At 41.0% G+C, this 19,303-nt stretch overlaps 1 protein-coding gene across 2 annotated transcripts in view; it reads left to right on the top strand.

Annotated features, from left to right (window-relative positions):
• The window catches only part of NRPB7 (DNA-directed RNA polymerase II), a 165,743-nt gene that overhangs the window by 87,890 nt on the left and 58,550 nt on the right, over nucleotides 1-19,303 (top strand). For both annotated transcript variants that reach the window (XM_089437545.1, XM_089437544.1), the window contains exon 5: nucleotides 2,598-2,666. In XM_089437545.1, coding sequence (XP_089293671.1) covers nucleotides 2,598-2,666 — 69 coding nt within the window. The remainder of the gene's footprint in view (nucleotides 1-2,597; nucleotides 2,667-19,303) is intronic.

The raw sequence follows: 19,303 nt of genomic DNA, 5'->3' as shown, positions 1-19,303 counted from the left end.
TAATTAATTTAAAATTTAAAATGATATATAAAATTTATACAAATTTAAATATATATATATATATATATATATATATATATATAATTTTAAATTTAGTTTTGTCTTAATAATATTAAAATATAGGTGTGTGGGTGTAAACTAATGATGGTGTTTTATGAATGCAAACTTAAAAAACAACAATTTGTTAATTTGAAGAGATAATTAAAGATGAACTTGAATATATGGTAAAAGCACAAAATGAATGAAAATGATTTAGCTTTAATATATATAAAAATGTATCAATATATAATTTTATTTACAAAAATTGAGTGTAACTATGAGAAATTTGATTTTTACTTATAGTATTTGTTTTTTCATGCAAATATAATGCATATAGATTATATTCCCATCGATGCTAACTTTGAGTACGTGAGCAAAGGAATTCTGCTACAAAACTTTTAGAATTGTAGAGAATACCTCAATCACATTTTTCAAATTTATAATTTCAACTTTATATATTTTATAAAATTATGATAGCCATTATATCTTTGAAATTGCTTGGACTTTTATTAGTAAAAGTTTCTTAAAGTTATCAAACAATTTATAGGTCTCACTCTATACTAGTGCATAATATAATTTTTTTAAATGATTAAGACCAAAACCAGGTTATAGAGAAGTAATTAAGGTATGCATTTTAACATTTTGACATGTCAAATCAAAAATATATTAAGAAGTATATATTTTGTGTCTATTATTAATTTTATTATATTTTTTAATATTATTATATTTTTTGTACTTGCCATATCCGATCCTGGATTTTCAAAAAACTAGTGAATCCGGATCCGGATCCGTATCCGTATCTTGGTAACTTAGGTTGAGACTTTTGTTTGTTTGCAACTGCCATGACCCATAAAATTTATCCACCAAAATTCAACATAAACAACATTTATTGTCATTAATTTTTATGCCAAAAATAGTGCTGCCTTTACCATTCATTTTGGGGCACATTGACCAAGACCGTGAGGAACCATGTGGCGGGCCACCTACCGATGGAAACTACTTGACAAGGACAATCAAATGATGATGGTATTGCGAGCAACTTCACTGCCCTTCCTATTCATTTACCCCAACAAGTGCGGGGCATCTTGATCACACGGCTTGGGGCTTCTGGGATTTTTGCTATAAGCTTCCTTTTCTTTCTTCCTGGGCTTCTTGTCCATTGGTGCTTCCAATTATTGCAATCCATTGACATATATTAAAGCGTTCAAGTCAAAGTGTTCATGTCAAAACTTTCCTTCTTCTCTTCATTGCTTCCTCAAAGGATGTGCTCTTCATGCTGATCACCAACAATTGACTTTGACATCAATGACAACACCATTCAACACATCAGGTATATACTCAGCCACATTGTAGTTCTTGCATGCCTTGCCTTGCCATGAGACTAGTAGGAGGATCACCTCATGCATTCATGTTTCCTAGCCAGATCAAGTTAACAATAGATGGGGACTTCCAAAGTATTCTAAATCATAGGGCGAGACTCATGGTTACCCTCAACTTCCCCCCTTTGGATGTTGACAGATATTCTCGAGACTTGTTTAGAGATGTTGGACTAGACCTCCAATTACACATCATTATATTGATAGATGGACCGACCCTAGACAAATCCAGAATAGGGTGCATCCCAGCCATTGGACTATCTCCCAGCTTCAACAGAGTAGCCATGGTTCTATCCAAAGCTGCTTTCTTTCAGTTGTGTAGGGTAGGAGAGCAGGGCTCCCTTACATCTATGTGCACCCCACCCCTCCCCCCACTGTGTGGGAATCATACAACCAGATACCACTATGGTGGTTGACAACTTTGACATTACTAAACTTATCTTTATGCTATCTTATCTTATTACATAATCATAAATTTCTCGACAAATTAAGAGCTTGTGCTATCCCTCCTTTTATAAAAAGGAAGGGAGTTGTCTTTAGTGTGACTTGTTGGACTTTCCAGTGCCGGAATCCGGTGGACAAATTTGAGGTGAAATATTGATTTGTGTTATTTAAACTAGTTTTTTGACTGTATATATGGATTCAGCACCCTGGAAAACCCCTAGGGCACTTTGAAGTGCAGGAGTGCCTTCCTTGGCTGTAAATTTAACAGAATCAATGCCTTCTTTGAGATTTGCTATCCTAGTTGTAAACTGCATTGCCTAATCAATTTCGACATTTTACGCACCAACTTCCTCCCGGTGAAGTAGTGTATTTCTCCATTGAAAGTGTCTCAGCGGCCTCATCCAACATATGAATTAGATGCCTGTTAATCTTATTCTATCCCATCTTGTTCTCCCTGCCCATCCAATTATCTATTTATCCCCAAAGATGACCCCCTTCCGCTGGAGAGGGGCAATGAAGAGCCTGTCTTTAATCTCTAGGCTGTTATTGGGGTTCATTTCTGCTATTATATTAGATTGAATTCGTGTCATTTCAGTTTTATTAACATTCTCAAAGTGTACTGTTCAAGTGCATGGTTCAGTGTCTAGAACTTAGTTCATGGAAATATGCTGTGAATTCAGGATTTATCTTGCCAAATTATGTGGCAGGGTTAATATTTACCTTGTCCTCCTTTTGCAGGTGAGAATACAGAGAGACACTGAAGTGCGACTGAAAATTGTTGGTACCCGTGTTGATGCAACAGAAATTGTATGTTAATTCAAGCATTCACAATAATCTAATATATTTAATTGCTTGTGGATTATTATCTCAATGATTTTTTATTTTCTAATAATTTGAATGGGATTTTATGATCTATGGCATTTTTGGACTATCTTTTTCCACTGGGTAAGAATGTGTGCAGCACATATACAGTTCTTGGTAATTCGGATAATTTGGCAATATGCATATTCCAGTTAGGGTCACTATTTTCAGTAAATTGTGTTGAAGGTTGCCTTTCATTTGATTTCAAATATTGAGAGTTTAGTTTCAAGTTTCACTTGATGCAAAGAGCCCACCTAGATTTGACGGCAACTTATAAGTTTTTTTGTCTGCTTATTTATATACTGAAACAATCAAATTGTTGTAATTTTACATCCTCATGATACACAGATCTGCACTTACAGAATTAACTTACCTCTAAATTTGAAAAAATGGAACCAGCAAATAAAATTTAAGATCCACATAAATACAACTGCTGAACAGTGAACTCAAGACGAGAACCAGGATAAATGTCTTTACTGGAGGTACCTGGATAATGTGTTCAAGGTCTACAGGAGCCATCACCTGCTGCTGATGAGGAGGAGAAGCTGCTAGCCTCCGAATCTAACAAATCGGCAGCATGAGTATAGTGGACAACAAACGGAAGTTTGGAACAACCATCACTATCTTCTAATTCACACTATGGAAGAGTTACAATACTGTCTCCAAGGGACTACTATGGCTTCTCAAGCCTTAGGCACTCTATTGGTTGAATCGCACTACTCAAATTCACCATGTATAAACCTAAGCCCTCCCATACTAATTCAAACTTGACATGATAGGGAAAAATGTTTACAAAAATAATGGCTGATAGTATCTTTCGTGAAAGGAATCATCAAGCCTATTTATCAAGGAAACTATCCATAAGGAAAGCACCTGACGTAGCAATTGTAACTTTGTTGTAAATGCATCGTAGCGTGTAAGATGAATCTGTTAATCATTGTAGAATTAGAATATGCCAAGCATCATATGTGTAAGGCAATCTATCACAGGGGGGAGACTTTCCCATGTGGTACACACACCATGTTGCTTGGTAGCGGGAGCGACCATTTTCAGAAGCTCCAGGTTTGGGAGCGAATCCGAGAGCGATTTTTTAAAAATATATATATATTTTTATATTTTTAATTTTTGATACATATATGTCAACAAAAACATGTAGAATGATGAATTAAACATAAAAAACATAGATTGATCATTGAACCATATCACATCAATCATCTAGAAATTATAATCGTCATCAACCATGTCCACAAGTTAGTAAAATACATATTACAACTGCAACATATTGAGTCTCATGAATCATGATTCATCAAATTCAATCTTAAAGTTTCAACTTCAAGCTTTCAAAATTGAAAATTCAATAACATTTATCATCATTGATCACCAAAGTTGTACTTGTAAGCTAAGTTTAACCATTACAAGAAGTAATATCTGAGATATTTCTAAGTCCTAACTTCTAACTGTTAACATGATATGAAATGTTATAAATTTATAAAATGAAACATGAATAATGAAATGAAATGAAACAACTTTAGTCTTTCACGAAGCATCATATTCATAATTCACAATCATTACCAATGAGTTATAATTGCCAAGGCCCAACTTCAAACTTCAAATTTTCATTGTCACAGTGATATATTGTTTACAAAAAATATCATTATGATATGAAAGAGTCAAGAGTCAAGAGTCAAGGACTCAAAACTCAACAGTTATGAAAACTAAAGTCTAATAGAAACTAAAAAAGACAAGTAAACTGTAAATCTACATGTGGCCCTTGCCACGAGAGTCTCCAGGAGTATAAGCAGGTCGTGGTGGTCTTCTAGGAGTCTCCTGCACAGACCGACGACCAGAACTAGAACCTCCACATGAGGGTGTAGATGGAGGTGGCGACAGCAAAGGAACAAGACTCGGACCTCGAGCACTGCTACTGGATGGTGGAGGTGGAGGTGGAGGTGGCGTGGCTGCTTCATCTTCATCCCTTACAAGTTCCTCTTCCAGTTCTTCAATATGTACAATGCCATCCTCCAAATTGTCATCCTCTGGGTGATTGTCCCAAATTTTATATGTGGGATCCTCATAAGCCCGATCACAGTAATGACTCAACAACCTCAAGTTGTAGTGCACATAAACCAAGCTTTCTGCTCGGTTTTCATTGAGTTTGTTTCTTTTCACATTATGTATGTAGCTATAGGTGCTCCAACACCTCTCTGCAGAAGAAGTATTTACAACCTGTGAAAGAACTTTTTTTGCCAATTTTGGCAAAAGTCCCTGGCCGCCATATGTTTCTCACCATGTGAGAGTATCAAATCTATCTCTGTCATCCATTGCATGGAAGTTACCATACAAACCAGTGTCACTGAAGTATCTGCCTATTTCAAGGCACACAATTGCACATTCCTCCCTGTCAGGTACCAACTTTTCTAATGCTTCCATATATCCTTTAGTTACCTTTGGATCTTAATGGGGTTTGGTCCTAACCCCACCCCCTGCTGCAGGTTGGCCCAACCAAGATGTAGAGTAGTATTTTGGCGTAAGGATATATGCCAAGCAATGTAGTGGAAGATTAAGCCTATTCCACCGTTCACACACACAATCATGAATCAGTTTGTACAAGTTGGGATCTCTATTATGAACAATATCTTTTATTTCCCCCAACATGGTATCCATTTGCTCATACACCTCGCCAATCACTGGTTTGTCTGTATCTGCAAACCGAATCATGTGATAAATTGGCTTGGTGAAATCCAATACCTGCCTCACACTTGTCCAAAACTGCCCATCAAGAGCGGCCTCCTCCACCATTTCAAAACCTCCCATGTTAGCTGCATTTGTAGCCCTTTCCTTTAATACCTGCCAATGTGGACTTGATACCATGCTAGCTAATGCCTCTCTTACCTTCAAAAGGCGCCTGAAGGTGAGGTAATAGCTATCAAATCTGGTCTTCGCAATCTTCAACAACTCCAATCTCGAGTGACTGCGGAAAAGGCCATGGATATTGCTATGATTTGTGTAAAGTTTTATAGATGTTCTATGCTAAGAGCAATTTCACTTTTCTCACAGCAATCATACAAGTAGATAAGCAAAATGCAGATAGAACATATAAGCAGATCTTACAAAAGACAAATCAGAAACAAGAAAAATGTATGTGTTTGTTTCGGCGGTCAACAGGATGCTTCAACCAGCAAAGTCTCCTTTGGTCAGCCAGCCCAGCATGTGTCACAACAACCCTCCAACCAGTAGATGAGTCAACCCAAGTCAGTTCTACAAAAGTCAACGCTATCCTGAAAAGTCAACGCAGGGGCAGCAAGCTATAAGTCAACGCAGCAGCAAAACGGTCAACCCTTTGACCTCGATTTTTGTGCCAGGTAGTATGGCCTTCAAAAATCGAACCTCCCACAAGTTTTCAGCTTGTTTGGACCAAGCGTTGACCAAAGTCAATGCTGGTCAAACTTCTGCGAAACCCTAGCAGCAGAAACCCTAGCAGCAGAAAAAACCTCTTCGTCCTTCCCACGTGTGGCTGAAATTCGTCCTCCAGGTAGCTCGTACTTTTAGGATGAGAGAGGAAGATGTGAGTTGTTTTTGTTATCAAATTCTCTCCAACTTTTCCTGTATATATATATATCCATCAATGAGGGTGTGTGACACATCTGTTGGGCATGTGAGCCTACATTACAAAACTGGCTGACCTTTGCACATATAATTTATTAAGAATAATAAATTCAAAATATAAGTTCTGCTCATCAGATTAAGACTATTTTTATATGGATTTTACACCTCTCAGAAAGAGGAATCCAACAAAAATATTAACCTCTTAATCAGAACATCAGAACATGGAGTTTGGACCTAGTTGTCCAAATTTAACACTCCCTCTCAACTAGGGAGAACTCCATCTATTAGTGCAATTAACATCGTGAGTGATCCCGCCGAAACTTGCTTTGCTGGCTTCTTTATTTCAGAACAGAAGTGGGTCAGTCACAAAGACATCATTCCCCGACTGACATAATCAGTCCAGAGGTCCCAGACCTCACAAATCTTGATCCCAGATCAAGTGGTTGGACCATGCCATCCTAGATAGAGAGTACGGCAATCTCTGATGCGTCCATCAGTCTTTGCTAATAGTCTCTAGCTTTTCCACACCTCATTGGCCAAATGAGAGGTACTTCCCATGAGCCCTGAACTCAATGGGTAGGATGCATACGGGGCACAGATTAAATGAGTGGCGAACCAGCTCAATAATCACAAGGGTGGGGCAGAAGCATTATGAGTGCTTATAGCTCCGAGAAGCTATCCCCAAAGCCCCCCAGAGCTCCCAGAGCTCATTGTCCAACAGGACCCACATCATAGGGTCTTTCCACGACACCAAGACTCTCACGGAAGGTTAGGAACTTGGCCTTCCCCAGGGGCTTAGTGAGAATATCCGCGACCTGCTCATCAGTTCCTATATGATCGAGCCTTACGGCGCCTCGCTGTACCATATCCCGGATAAAGTGGTACCTGATATCAATATGCTTGGATCGGTCGTGGAACACAGGATTCTCAGTCATACGAATCCCACTCTGATTATCACAGAGTATTACAGTGGTATCTAGCACATGTTGGAACAGCTCACTAAAGAGCTTCCTCAACCAAACTGCTTCACAACAGGCCATACTAGCAGCAATGTATTCGGCCTCCGCGGTGCTCAAAGCCACCGACTTCTGCGTCCTGCTCATCCATGAGATCGAAGCAGAGCCAAGATTGAAACAGCATCCAGATGTGCTCTTACGATCCACCACACTGCCAGCCCAATCGGCATCAGTATATCCCCGGAGTATCACACTCCCGGTAGTGTATCTCAGCCCATGGTTTATCGTGCCCCGAAGATATCTCAAAAGATTCTTGGCACCAACCCAGTGAAAATGATGAGGCTCAACCATCTGTTGACTCAAAGTATTCACTGCAAAACATATGTCCGGACGGGTGTTCACTAAGAACATCAAAGCTCCTATGAGTTGACGATACTCAGTAGGATTGGCCAAGATAGGCCCTGCAGCGCTGCCACTCAACTTCTTAAAGTTGAGTTCCATTGGTGTCGACACGGACTTACAGTCCACCATCCCAAATCTTTCTAGAAGCTTCACAATATACTTTCCTTGAGAAAGGAAAATCTCTCCAGGTCTCTGCCAGACCTCCAGGCCTAGGAAATAGTGCATCAATCCTAGGTCTTTCATCTCGAACTCAGCAGCAAGCTCCCTCTTACATTGATGAATGAGAGGGTCATCACCTGTCAGGAAGAGGTCGTCCACATACAGCACTAGAATGAGAGGCTTTCCTTCCTCAACCTTAAAGTAAAGGTTTGGATCAGCATTGCTTCGAGTGAAGCCCAGCTTCATCAAGTAACTATCCATCCTCTCATACCAAACTCTGGGTGCTTGCTTTAACCCATAGAGGGCTTTCTTCAACCTGCAGACATAAGTGTCTCGATCTTGAACTTCAAATCCCAGAGGTTGTTCTACATACACCTCTTCCTTTATTGCACCATGCAGAAAAGCAGTCTTGACATCCATCTGATGAAGACTCCATCCTTGCGTAGCAGCAAGGGCTATGATGGATCGGATGGTGGTATATCGAGCCATAGGTGCAAATATATCGTCATAGTCAATTCCTTCCTTTTGAGAGAAGCCACGGGCAACAAATCTTGCCTTAAACTTTTCAGCACTCCCATCAGATCCATGTTTAATCTTGTAGAGCCATTTAGCGGTGACAACAGATTTGTCCTTCAGTCTCGGGACCACATCCCAGACATCATTCTTCATAATAGCCTCATATTCTTCATGCATAGCATCCTTCCAGACTTGATGCTTGATGGCTTCTTCAAAAGATCCAGGTTCAGATTGTATAATAGTACTCATGGCAGCTAGATACCCTTGGTATCTACACGGCTTCTTGCTTTCTCGGAATGTTCCCCTTGGGGCAGCATGACCCTCAGCATCTTCGAGGGTGTCCCTGAGCCATGATGGCCTCTTTCCTAGAGAAGGGGAAGGATCAATAGGGTCCATTGGCTCTTCAACATCAGGCATAGTCTCATCCTGGTGTTCTTCCAGATTTCCAGGTCTTTCTTCATGGTTTTCTTTAGATCTAGGAAGATCTACTACTTTCTTCAGGGAAGCATCTTCGTCAAAAGTGACATCATGGCTTATCTCTACTTCCCTTTGACCAGGTACATAGACTCTATATGCCTTAGAAGTCTCACTGTAGCCCACAAACATTCCTTTCTTCCCAGTAGCGTCCAGCTTACTTCTCTTTTCTTTCGGCACATGAAAATAGACAGGACATCCAAAAATTCTAAAATGTGAGACATCAGGTTTCTTACCAGAGAAAACCTCTTCGGGAGTTTTGGAGTCCAAAGCGGAATGAGGGCATCGGTTTTGAATGTACACAGCAGTATTTGCAGCTTCTCCCCACAGAAACTTTGGAAGACCCTGGTCACATAGCATGGCACGGGCAGCTTCCACAATAGTCCTATTCTTGCGTTCAGCAATACCATTCTGCTCAGGAGTATATGCAGTGGTAGTCTCCCTCTTAATGCCAGCTTCTCTGCAAAAGTCTTTGAACTCATTTGACTCATATTCAGTGCCATTGTCAGTCCTCAAAATCTTGATCTTCTTTCCGGTCATATTTTCCACCAAGGCTTTGAAGGTACGGAACCACATGAAAGCCTCATCCTTCTTCTTCAAGAAGTATATCCAGGTTTTGCGAGAGAAGTCATCAGTAAATGTCATATAGTAAGAACATCCCCCCAGGGATGTTACAGGCAACATACCGGAAAGATCAGAATGGACCAGTTGCAATATCTCAGATGTCTTTGTGACACTTGAGGGGAAAGGTCCCCTTGTATGTTTTCCTTCAGCACAACCCTTACATACACCTTTATGATTATTTCCAAAATCAGGCATCCCTGTCACCACCTTCCTTACTTCGGGAAGAGCCTTGTAATGAAGGTGTCCAAATCTTCGGTGCCATAGTTCGGTTTGACGGATAGTATTACAAGTCATAGCTCCCAACGGACTCCCTCCAACCTGGTAGAGTGTACCAACTCTAAAACCAATTGAGATAGCTTCCTTGAAGCTCTTCTTCCACATGAGTACCTTTCCATCAGAGAAAGTTACATTGAATCCTTTGTCTTCCATGGCAGATACAGACACAAGGTTCTTCTTCAATCTGGGTACATAGAGTACATCTTGTAGATGGAGGACTTGTCCTTGAGACAAGTGGAGGGTCACAGTCCCGGTCCCTTTCACAGGATAAGTGGCATTATCCCCAAGGGTAATTTCTAGATTAGTATCCCTTTCAACCATGTCAGAAAGTGCTTCCTTGAATCAGGTGATGTGTCTTGAGGCACCACTATCGATTAGCCAGACATCCATAGTGTCGGGCGGAGATGCAGCTGAGAGAGCAGATATTAGAATATACTCATTTCTTTTATCAACAACATTAGACTCCTCATACCTGGTATTTCTGGTCCTTTTAGAAGGTGGATGGTTTCCTTCAAAGTGAGCCTTCCTCTTTCCTTTGGATTTGTCATTTCTTTGATTCCCATTCCTTCGGTTGTTGTTGTTGTCGTCACTATCGGGAGAATTCTTCTGGAAGGGGCATTCTCTAGCATAGTGTCCAGTCCTATGGCAGGTGAAACATTTACCCTTCTTCTTTTGAGTCTTAGTCCTTCCTTTGTCCTTGGAACCACCAGAGTTCTTTCGGGAATGAGCAACATAGGCAGCATTTCTTTCATTATCAAATTCCTTCATCCTTGTTTCTCCTTGCATACATCTAGACAGAAGCTCATCAAAGTTAGGGATGGTATTATTGTTGAGAATGGTAGTTGTGAATACTTGCCATTCATATGGAAGTCCTCCAAGTGTAGTGAGAACCATCTCACGATCAGCTATTGTCTCCCCAATAGCTAGCAGATTGTTCCTGGTTTCGGTCAACTTCATAAAGAAAGTTTGAATAGACTCGTCTCGGCCCTTCTTCATATTCTTCAACTTGTTCTTGAGGAATAGCACTTGGTTCACATTGTTTACTCGGAACATAAGTATCAGTTTGTCATACATCTCCTTGGATGTGCCTAGTTCAGATATGTAGGCAACCAGACTCTTTTTTATGGATTCCCTGATCAGCAGTTTTGCTCTGATTTCTCCCTTCTTATACTTGTGTTTAACAGCAGCAGAGGCATTTGATGGAGGTTCTTGAATCTTCCCTGTCACATGATCTAGGAGATCATGATCTTCTCATTTGAGATCTAATAACATCTTCCAGGCATGGAAGTCATCACTTCCAGTCAGCTTGTCATTCTCCTTGAATTCAAGCTTAGAGGAATCCATTTCCTTCGATGATGATTGCTATAGATAGAGTTTGTCTTCACCTCAGCTCCGTTTCCATGTAAAGTTTTATAGATGTTCTATGCTAAGAGCAATTTCACTTTTCTCACAGCAATCATACAAGTAGATAAGCAAAATGTAGATAGAACATATAAGCAGATCTTACAAAAGACAAATCAGAAACAAGAAAAATGTATGTGTTTGTTTCGGCGGTCAACAGGATGCTTCAACCAGCGAAGTCTCCTTTGGTCAGCCAGCCCAGCATGTGTCACAACAACCCTCCAACCAGTAGATGAGTCAACCCAAGTCAGTTCTACAAAAGTCAACGCTGTCCTGAAAAGTCAACGCAGGGGCAGCAAGCTATAAGTCAATGCAGCAGCAAAACGGTCAACCCTTTGACCTCGATTTTTGTGCCAGGTAGTATGGCCTTCAAAAATCGAACCTCCCACAAGTTTTCAGCTTGTTTGGACCAAGCGTTGACCAAAGTCAACGCTGGTCAAACTTCTGCGAAACCCTAGCAGCAGAAAAAACCTCTTCGTCCTTCCCACGTGTGGCTGAAATTCGTCCTCCAGGTAGCTCGTACTTTTAGGATGAGAGAGGAAGATGTGAGTTGTTTTTGTTATCAAATTCTCTCCAACTTTTCCTGTATATATATATCCATCAATGAGGGTGTGTGACACATCTGTTGGGCATGTGAGCCTACATTACAAAACTGGCTGACCTTTGCACATATAATTTATTAAGAATAATAAATTCAAAATATAAGTTCTGCTCATCGGATTAAGACTATTTTTATATGGATTTTACACCTCTCAGAAAGAGGAATCCAACAAAAATATTAGCCTCTTAATCTGAACATCAGAACATGGAGTTTGGACATAGTTGTCCAAATTTAACAATTTGTAATAAATTTTATCATTTGTTTGCCTTTCTTGTACAAATCACCAATCCGTTGGTATTGTTCATTTTTGTTCTTGACAATATCATGCAACAGAAGGTTCAATGTGTGGAAACATCCAGACCAAAATATGTTGGGGTATTTATCCTCAATAATTGCTCCCGCTGCCTTACAATTAAAAGCATTATCAGTGATGACTTGGATGGCATTGTATGGGCCAATATGCTCAATTGTTTCAATTAATGCTTCTGCAATGTTGATGGCGGTCTTGAACTTGTCTGAGTAATCATGTGTAGTTAGAAAGATGGGACCACTAACAGACACAGCAAGAACACTTATCAATGGCTTGTCTTTTACATTTGTCCATCCATCAGATACAATGGACACCCCATGGTTAGTCCAAGAACTTGTCATTCTATTCAAAGAATGTGATATTTTTGCTTTTTCATGATCAAGGCCAACGGTTCTTGCCTTGTCATACCCAGGGCTCTTGTATCCTTTAGGGGCATCATTTATGGCAGAAACCATTTCGTGCCAATAAGGTGAGCGAAGAACATTGAATGGTATCCCACATGCATAGAGAAACCTGTAAACCTTTGAATCCACATCATTCCTACACCCCTCATCAAGGAAATCTGATATGGTTCTATGCCTTAAAGATGATGACCCTGTGCCTCCATATCCACTGCCTTGGGAGGATGCTGAAGGAGTTCTTTGTGAGTGTGAGCTTGGTTCAAAGAAACCCCTTAATTTTTTTGATCTGTATTGGGCTTCCTCCTCTTCCCTTATGTATTTGGCTCTATCCGCTGTTGACACCGTTGTACAAGTTTTGATTCCTATTTGTTTGTCTCCATCCCATGGCCTTTTCCCGCAGAGGTGTCTTCTAGCACGGGTGTATGAACCTGTGTAATCAATGTTGCAATGGGGGCAATGAAATTTAGTGGTTCCACCCCCTCTCCCTGTTTCAACCGTGTTAACATATTTCCACAATGGAGTTTGGTCTTGTTTAGTTTTTTGAGGGTCATGTTCACCCTCCTCCAGCTCCTCCTCACCGGGGTTTTCACCAATTTGACTTTCTCTAGCTTCTTCATCCCCCTCTTCAGTTTGGCCCCTCCGTTTCCTACTCTCCAGCACCATAATAACCATAAAAGGGACCAGGAAGAGGAAAATGCCAAGAAATATAGCCAGGTCCATGGTGTTTGATGTTTGTAGGGTTTTGATTCTTGAATCTGCAAATTAATTTAATTTATTGGGACTAATTAATTTAATTTAAATTCATGATTTTTAAACTCAATAAACTAAATTAAATTAACTAAATTACTACCTAACTAAATTAAACTAACTAAACTAACTAAATTACTAAGTTACTTACCTCTGCAGGCTTGCTCCTCGCTCCTCAGCACTTGCTCCTCGCTCCTTTGCTCTTGCTCTTGCTCAATGAAGTGATAATGAAATTTTTTTAGGCCCAATGGCTTTTAAAACAATTTTTTTTTTTTTTGTTTGTTTAAATTCGTTTTTTTGGCTTCCGCGGAATTTTTTTCCGTCGGATCGCTCCCGACGCTCGTCGAAACGCTCCCGGATCGTTTTTTTAATGCCCGGGAGCGAGCGGGAGTGATCGCTCCCCGATCGCTCTTGGGCGTTAAAAATCGCTCCGGGAGTGATCGCTCCCTGCAACGCTCCCGAAAATGGCAGGGAGCACAAATTTTTTTTCGGGAGCGCGCTCCCGTCCGGGAGCGATTTTGGGAGCCCGCACCGGAGCCGCTCCCGCCCGGAGCGCGATTCGGGAGCGGGTTCGAGGGGGGGGGCGCTCCCCCGCAACTATGTACACACATCTTTCAAGGAATTCCTTCCAACACTTATGTACCCTCTTTCTAGGAGAAAACTCAGAGCTACTAAAAACTTGCACTCCATCATTGTGAGGAAGGTTTTCTTCATCAAGTTGAGCTTCTCTCTCAGATTCTCTTCTCCTTTGCAAGGGTTTTCATTAGAAAGTTGGCTACGTACAAATTCGTGAGAACATAATTAACAATAATAATTCCCTTTTGTACTGTATCTCTCAAGAAATTATATTGGATATCAACATTCTTGGTTCGAACATGAAACACTAGATTCTCAAGGATCTTGATGGAACTCTAATTGTAATAGTACAAACTAGTGGACCCCAATATTTGATCTGTCAACTTTTCAATCAAGTTGCAAATCCAGATGGTCTTAAAACATTCTGATTACATTGCCACATATGCTGCTGGAGTTGAATTTATAAGGACTGTTGATTGCTTCCTTTTGAACCAGGAAATGATCTTTGAAGCAATAATTGCAAGTGTTTTTCCTTGTGCTTTTAGTATTTATCTCTTGCGCAATATGCATCTACAAATACATCTAGCAACTTCTCCATCTCACACATACCTCATGCTGTAATGAACTTACCATTTAGTTATTGGAGCACATGTTTGGTGGTTTGTTGTGTTCAAGCATGCATCGGCTCAAAATATTCACTACAAAAGGTTTAGTATTCCCATGATACATAAGGGAACCAATCAATTTCCTACACAAATATGAATTTACCAAATCAAAATGTAAATTAGCGGATAACATCAGGTCTGATGCCATGCGAGTGGCCAAGGATATGTAGTCTATCATTGAAAATCTCTTCAAAATCTATATGGTTTACGTCTCTTGCCTAGGGAAAATTTCACCTGCTTCCTACTAAACCTCTAAACCCAAAATCTAATGCTTAAGGCTAATGCCCTACATGTCATATTTTCTTTCATCTCCTTCCAACATGCAATTAGCTTTTGAAAACTACTAAAAATGAAATCATTTACATACAAGCCCAAAACAAGCAATAAAATTTCTATAAATAATAAAGGATTGGATTTCTTGTAGTCTTGGTGAAATTGAACTTGGGTAAGTACTCACCAATCCTTTAGTATGATGCATGTGGTCCTTGTTTCAACATATAAAGGGCCTTGATTAACTTGCACACATGGGTGTCCTGCCCGTAAACCTCAAAATCTCTTGGTTGATTGGCATATACTTGTTAATCAAACTATTCGGAAAAATAGTGTTTACGTCCATTTGGTATAATGACCAACCAAAAATTGGTGCAATATATATGATTGCTTTGATAAAGTATATCCTACCATTGGAGCAAAAGTCTCCACATAGTCAACTCCCTCTTTCTAAGAGGATCCTCTAGCTATGATTATGGCTTTGTACTTCTCTGTGGTCCCAGTGACAACAAAATTTGGTATCCCAAATGATGTAAAGTTCGGGCTAATCTTGTGCAACTTAGAAAGGCTACTTGTTGTTACCTCAATAACACTTCCTCTCTCTTTTCGTTGCCTCTTCTCCAACTCAAGGGGGTTAGTCATAAATAAGATTGTCAAGGTGTTAATTTTAGGTATGTTCTATGCTTAGAGCAATTTATTTCAATTTTCATAGTTGGCTCAATATCTTTTCCAGATTAGCAAACACATTAGCATTAAAGTAAACTACAGATAGAACATAAACATAAATCGCAGAAGACAAGCCAAGACAAGAGGACACAAGATGTGGCGCTAGCCAAGGACGAACCCCAATGTGGGGAAACCCTTGATCAATTCTTCTTATATGCTCTTCAATAGTTCAGGAGAGAGAGAGAGATAGTACATTTACAATAGAAGTCAACACTTTGACTTATCTAGATAAGAGCATAGATCATCTCTAGGAAGATGATACATAAGATCAGTTGAAGACATGCTGCTTCAACTGATTATCCAAGGTGACTTCCTTCACCTATCGTTGTGCTGCATTTCGTCATCATGCTGTACCTCACCGTGTTGCACCACGCTGCACCCATCATCACTATGCTGCATCTCATCATGCTTCATTAATCATGACTGTACCCATCACTGTACTGCATTATGTGCCATTGCTGCACCATGTTGCCATACTGACCTATGTGCTGGCTGCATCTTGCTTGCTTGTTGTCCTTTGCATGCTTGTTTGCATGTTAGCTGTCTCTTGCATGCTCACTATAACATTGCATGCTTGGTGTATTTGCTGCTAAGTACCATACAACTGTCCCAATGTATGTTAGTTGTCCCTTAGATGCTGCTCTCCTTCGGAGACAGATGCTCTCGCTGTTCCGACAGTTTCGGCAATTTCGGCTGTTCCTAGCAGTTCTGGCATTTCTGGCTATTCCCGATAGTTCTGACAGTTTCGGCATTTCCGGCTATTCCCAACAGTTTCGGCAGTTCCCTTCAGTTTCGGCTTTTCCCGGTAGTTTCGGCTTTTCTCGGCAGTTTCGGATTTTCTCGACAGTTCTTGGCAGTTTCAGCTTTTCTCGGCAGTTCCGGCAATTCCCGACAGTTCTGGCAGTTTCGACAATTCCGACTATTCTTGGCAGTTCCGACAGTTTCGACTTTTCCCGACAATTCCGGTAGTTCCCGATAGTTTCGGCGGTTCCCGACAGTTCTGTCAGTTCTGGCAGTTCCAACTGTTCCCGACAGTTCCCGGCAGTTCCAGCTATTCCCGGCAGTTCCGGCAGTTCCGACAGTTCCTGGCAGTTCCGACAGTTTCGGCTTTTCCCGGCAGTTTCGGCTTTTGCCCTCTGGATTAGGGCAATGTCATCCCTTAGGATCTCTCCTCCTACTAAAACCCAAAGACAAGTAGAGAGGAAGAGATCCCAAGTGTGTTGAAATGACTTGAAGGCCACCTCTATTTATACTAAAACGTTGAGCACAAATGGGGTTTATTTGGTTGCTAGTCGACCTTGACGAATTGTCCCATAACACAAATGAATTCATATCTCCATGAATACTTATCGGAATCGGATAATATTTAGATCAATCCTACACCTCTCGATGAGAGGGATCCAAGAAAAATATCAGCTTCCATTAATAAGATGACCCACATGGAGTTTGGCCCTAGTTGCCAATTTTAACACTCCCTCTCAACTAGGGAGAACTCCATCCGCTGATCCATATGTTTGACTGTACTATCTTTGCCATCAGTGCCCTGCACTGCTCTGCTGAACCATGAAGAAGAAGAATTGATCGAGAATGTCTCATACCATTCTCTATTGACCCGAAGTCAGTTTCATCTGAAGAGAGTGTCACATCACTCTTACTGACCCGAAGTCAGTTTTATTGATCCCAAATCAATATCACAAGAGAGTGTCTCAAACCACTCATACTGATCCCAGATCAGTTTCATTTATCCCAGATCAATGGAGGTCATCCTAGCATAGGGAGTACGGTAGGTACAACGATGCGTCCATTCGATAGTACTACTATGGTCCCTAACCCCATTTCCCTGCTCATTGATCAAAGGGGAGGTACTTCCCATGAGGCCCAGACTACATGGGTAGGATACCTCGACAGGAGAACTAATCATCCTGTCCACAGGAGAACGAATCATCTTGCCCCACAGTTGCCACGAGAGAACTAATCATCCCGGCCCACAGGAGAACTAATCACATCCTGTTTCACAGTTGCCACGGGAGAACTAATCATCCTGGCCCACACAAGAACTAATCATCCTATTCCATAGTTGCCACGGGAGAACTAATCATCCCGGTCCACAAGAGAACTCATCATCCTGTTCCACAGTTGCCACGGGAGAACTAATCATCCTGGCCCACAAGAGAACTAATCATCCTATTCCATAGTTTCCACAGGAGAACTAATCATCTCGTTCCACAGTTGCCACGGGAGAACTAATCATCTTGGCCCATAGGAGAACTAATCATCCTGTTCCACAGTCGCCACAGGGTATCACAGGGGAAGGTTGAACCTGTCATCTTGTACATAGCGCACCACCAGGGGAGGGTGAGTTGCCCTATGGTCGTATGTTGCTCCAGTAAGTACCCCAAGCCCCCTAGAGCTCCCAGAGCTCAATGCATGCAACATGTAGGACCTTTATAAGAAGGTCTCTCAACGACTCCAAGTCGTTCGGGAAAGTCACAGATTTGACCTTTCCCCGGGGCTTTGACAAAATGTCTGCAACCTGTACATCAGTCATAATGCGATGGAGCCTCCTCGCTCATCGACTTAACATATCCCAAATAAGGAAGTATCTGATGTCTATCTACTAGAGCAATCATCGAATACAGGATTCCTCAATAATCGAATCCCCCCTCTGGTTGTCACAGAGAATCACAGTGGTATTCATCATGTGTACAAACAACTCACTTAAGAGCTTTTGCAACCATGCAGCTTCACACGAGATCATACTCGTAGCTATGTATTCGGTCTCGACGGTGCTTATAGCAACCAAACTCTGCTTCTTGCTCATCCATGATATCGAAGTAGAATCCAAAGACAACCAACACTGAGAAGTGCTCTAGTGATCCTCCACACTGCCTGCCCAATTAGCATTTGAATAATCATGCAGTTTCATATTTCCGGCAGTGTATCTCAATCCATGAGAGATTTTGCCTCGAAGATATCTCAGAAGATTCTTGGCACCAATCCAGTGAGGCTCAACCAAATATGAGCTCACCATGCTAACTGCAAAACATATGTTCGGACAGAAGTTCACCAAGAACATCAACGCGAATGAGTTTATGAAACTTAGAGGCATTTCCCAAGTCTGGTTCGACATCACTACCATATATCTTCTGAAAGTTAAGGTCCTCGAGGTAGTTACAGGATTGCAGTTTATCATTCCACATCTGGAATCCAACTCCCTCTTACTTCTGTAAATGAGAGGGTCTGCACCTGTCAGAAATAGGCTATCCTCATAAGGTGCTGGTATGAGAGATCTATCATCCACAACCTTTGGGTAATGGTTTGGAACGGTTTCACTCCTAGTGAATCTCAGCTTCATCAGACAGCTATCAATCCTCTCATACTACGCCCAGGGTGTTTTGCTTCAAGCCATAGAGGGCTTTCTCCCACCTGTATACATGAGATTCCCGATCATGAATCTCAAACTCCTCGGGTTGTTCCAAACCTGTGGATTTGTTACATGAGGGGAATGGTCCCCTTATAAGATTTTCCTTCGATACATCTCAGACATGTACCTTCATGCTCTTCTTGAATTCAGGCATCCCTATCACCATCTGATTTACATCGGGTAGGGAGGGCCCCATAAGTAGACCTTCGGTGTTATAGATGCGATATGTCAATTGACATGATCCCTAATGGACCATTCTGCAACTTGATACAAATTGCCAACCCTGAACCCATGAGAAAAAGCATCTTTGAAAATTCTATTTTTTTAACACGTACCTTTCCATCAATGAATGCCACCCTGAAAACTTTGACTTCCATTTCCGAGATGGACACCAGGGCCTTCTTACGATTAGGTACATAAAAGAGATTCTTGTAAATGAATAGAGTTAC

This window comes from Pinus tabuliformis, chromosome 5_2 (genome assembly GCF_031772625.1).
Source record: "Pinus tabuliformis cultivar Carrire ecotype Pingquan chromosome 5_2, CPIR1, whole genome shotgun sequence".
Taxonomy (NCBI): Eukaryota; Viridiplantae; Streptophyta; class Pinopsida; order Pinales; family Pinaceae; genus Pinus; species Pinus tabuliformis.
The sequence above is the reverse complement of the archived record's forward strand: the minus strand, read 5'-3'. Positions and strand labels throughout refer to the sequence as shown.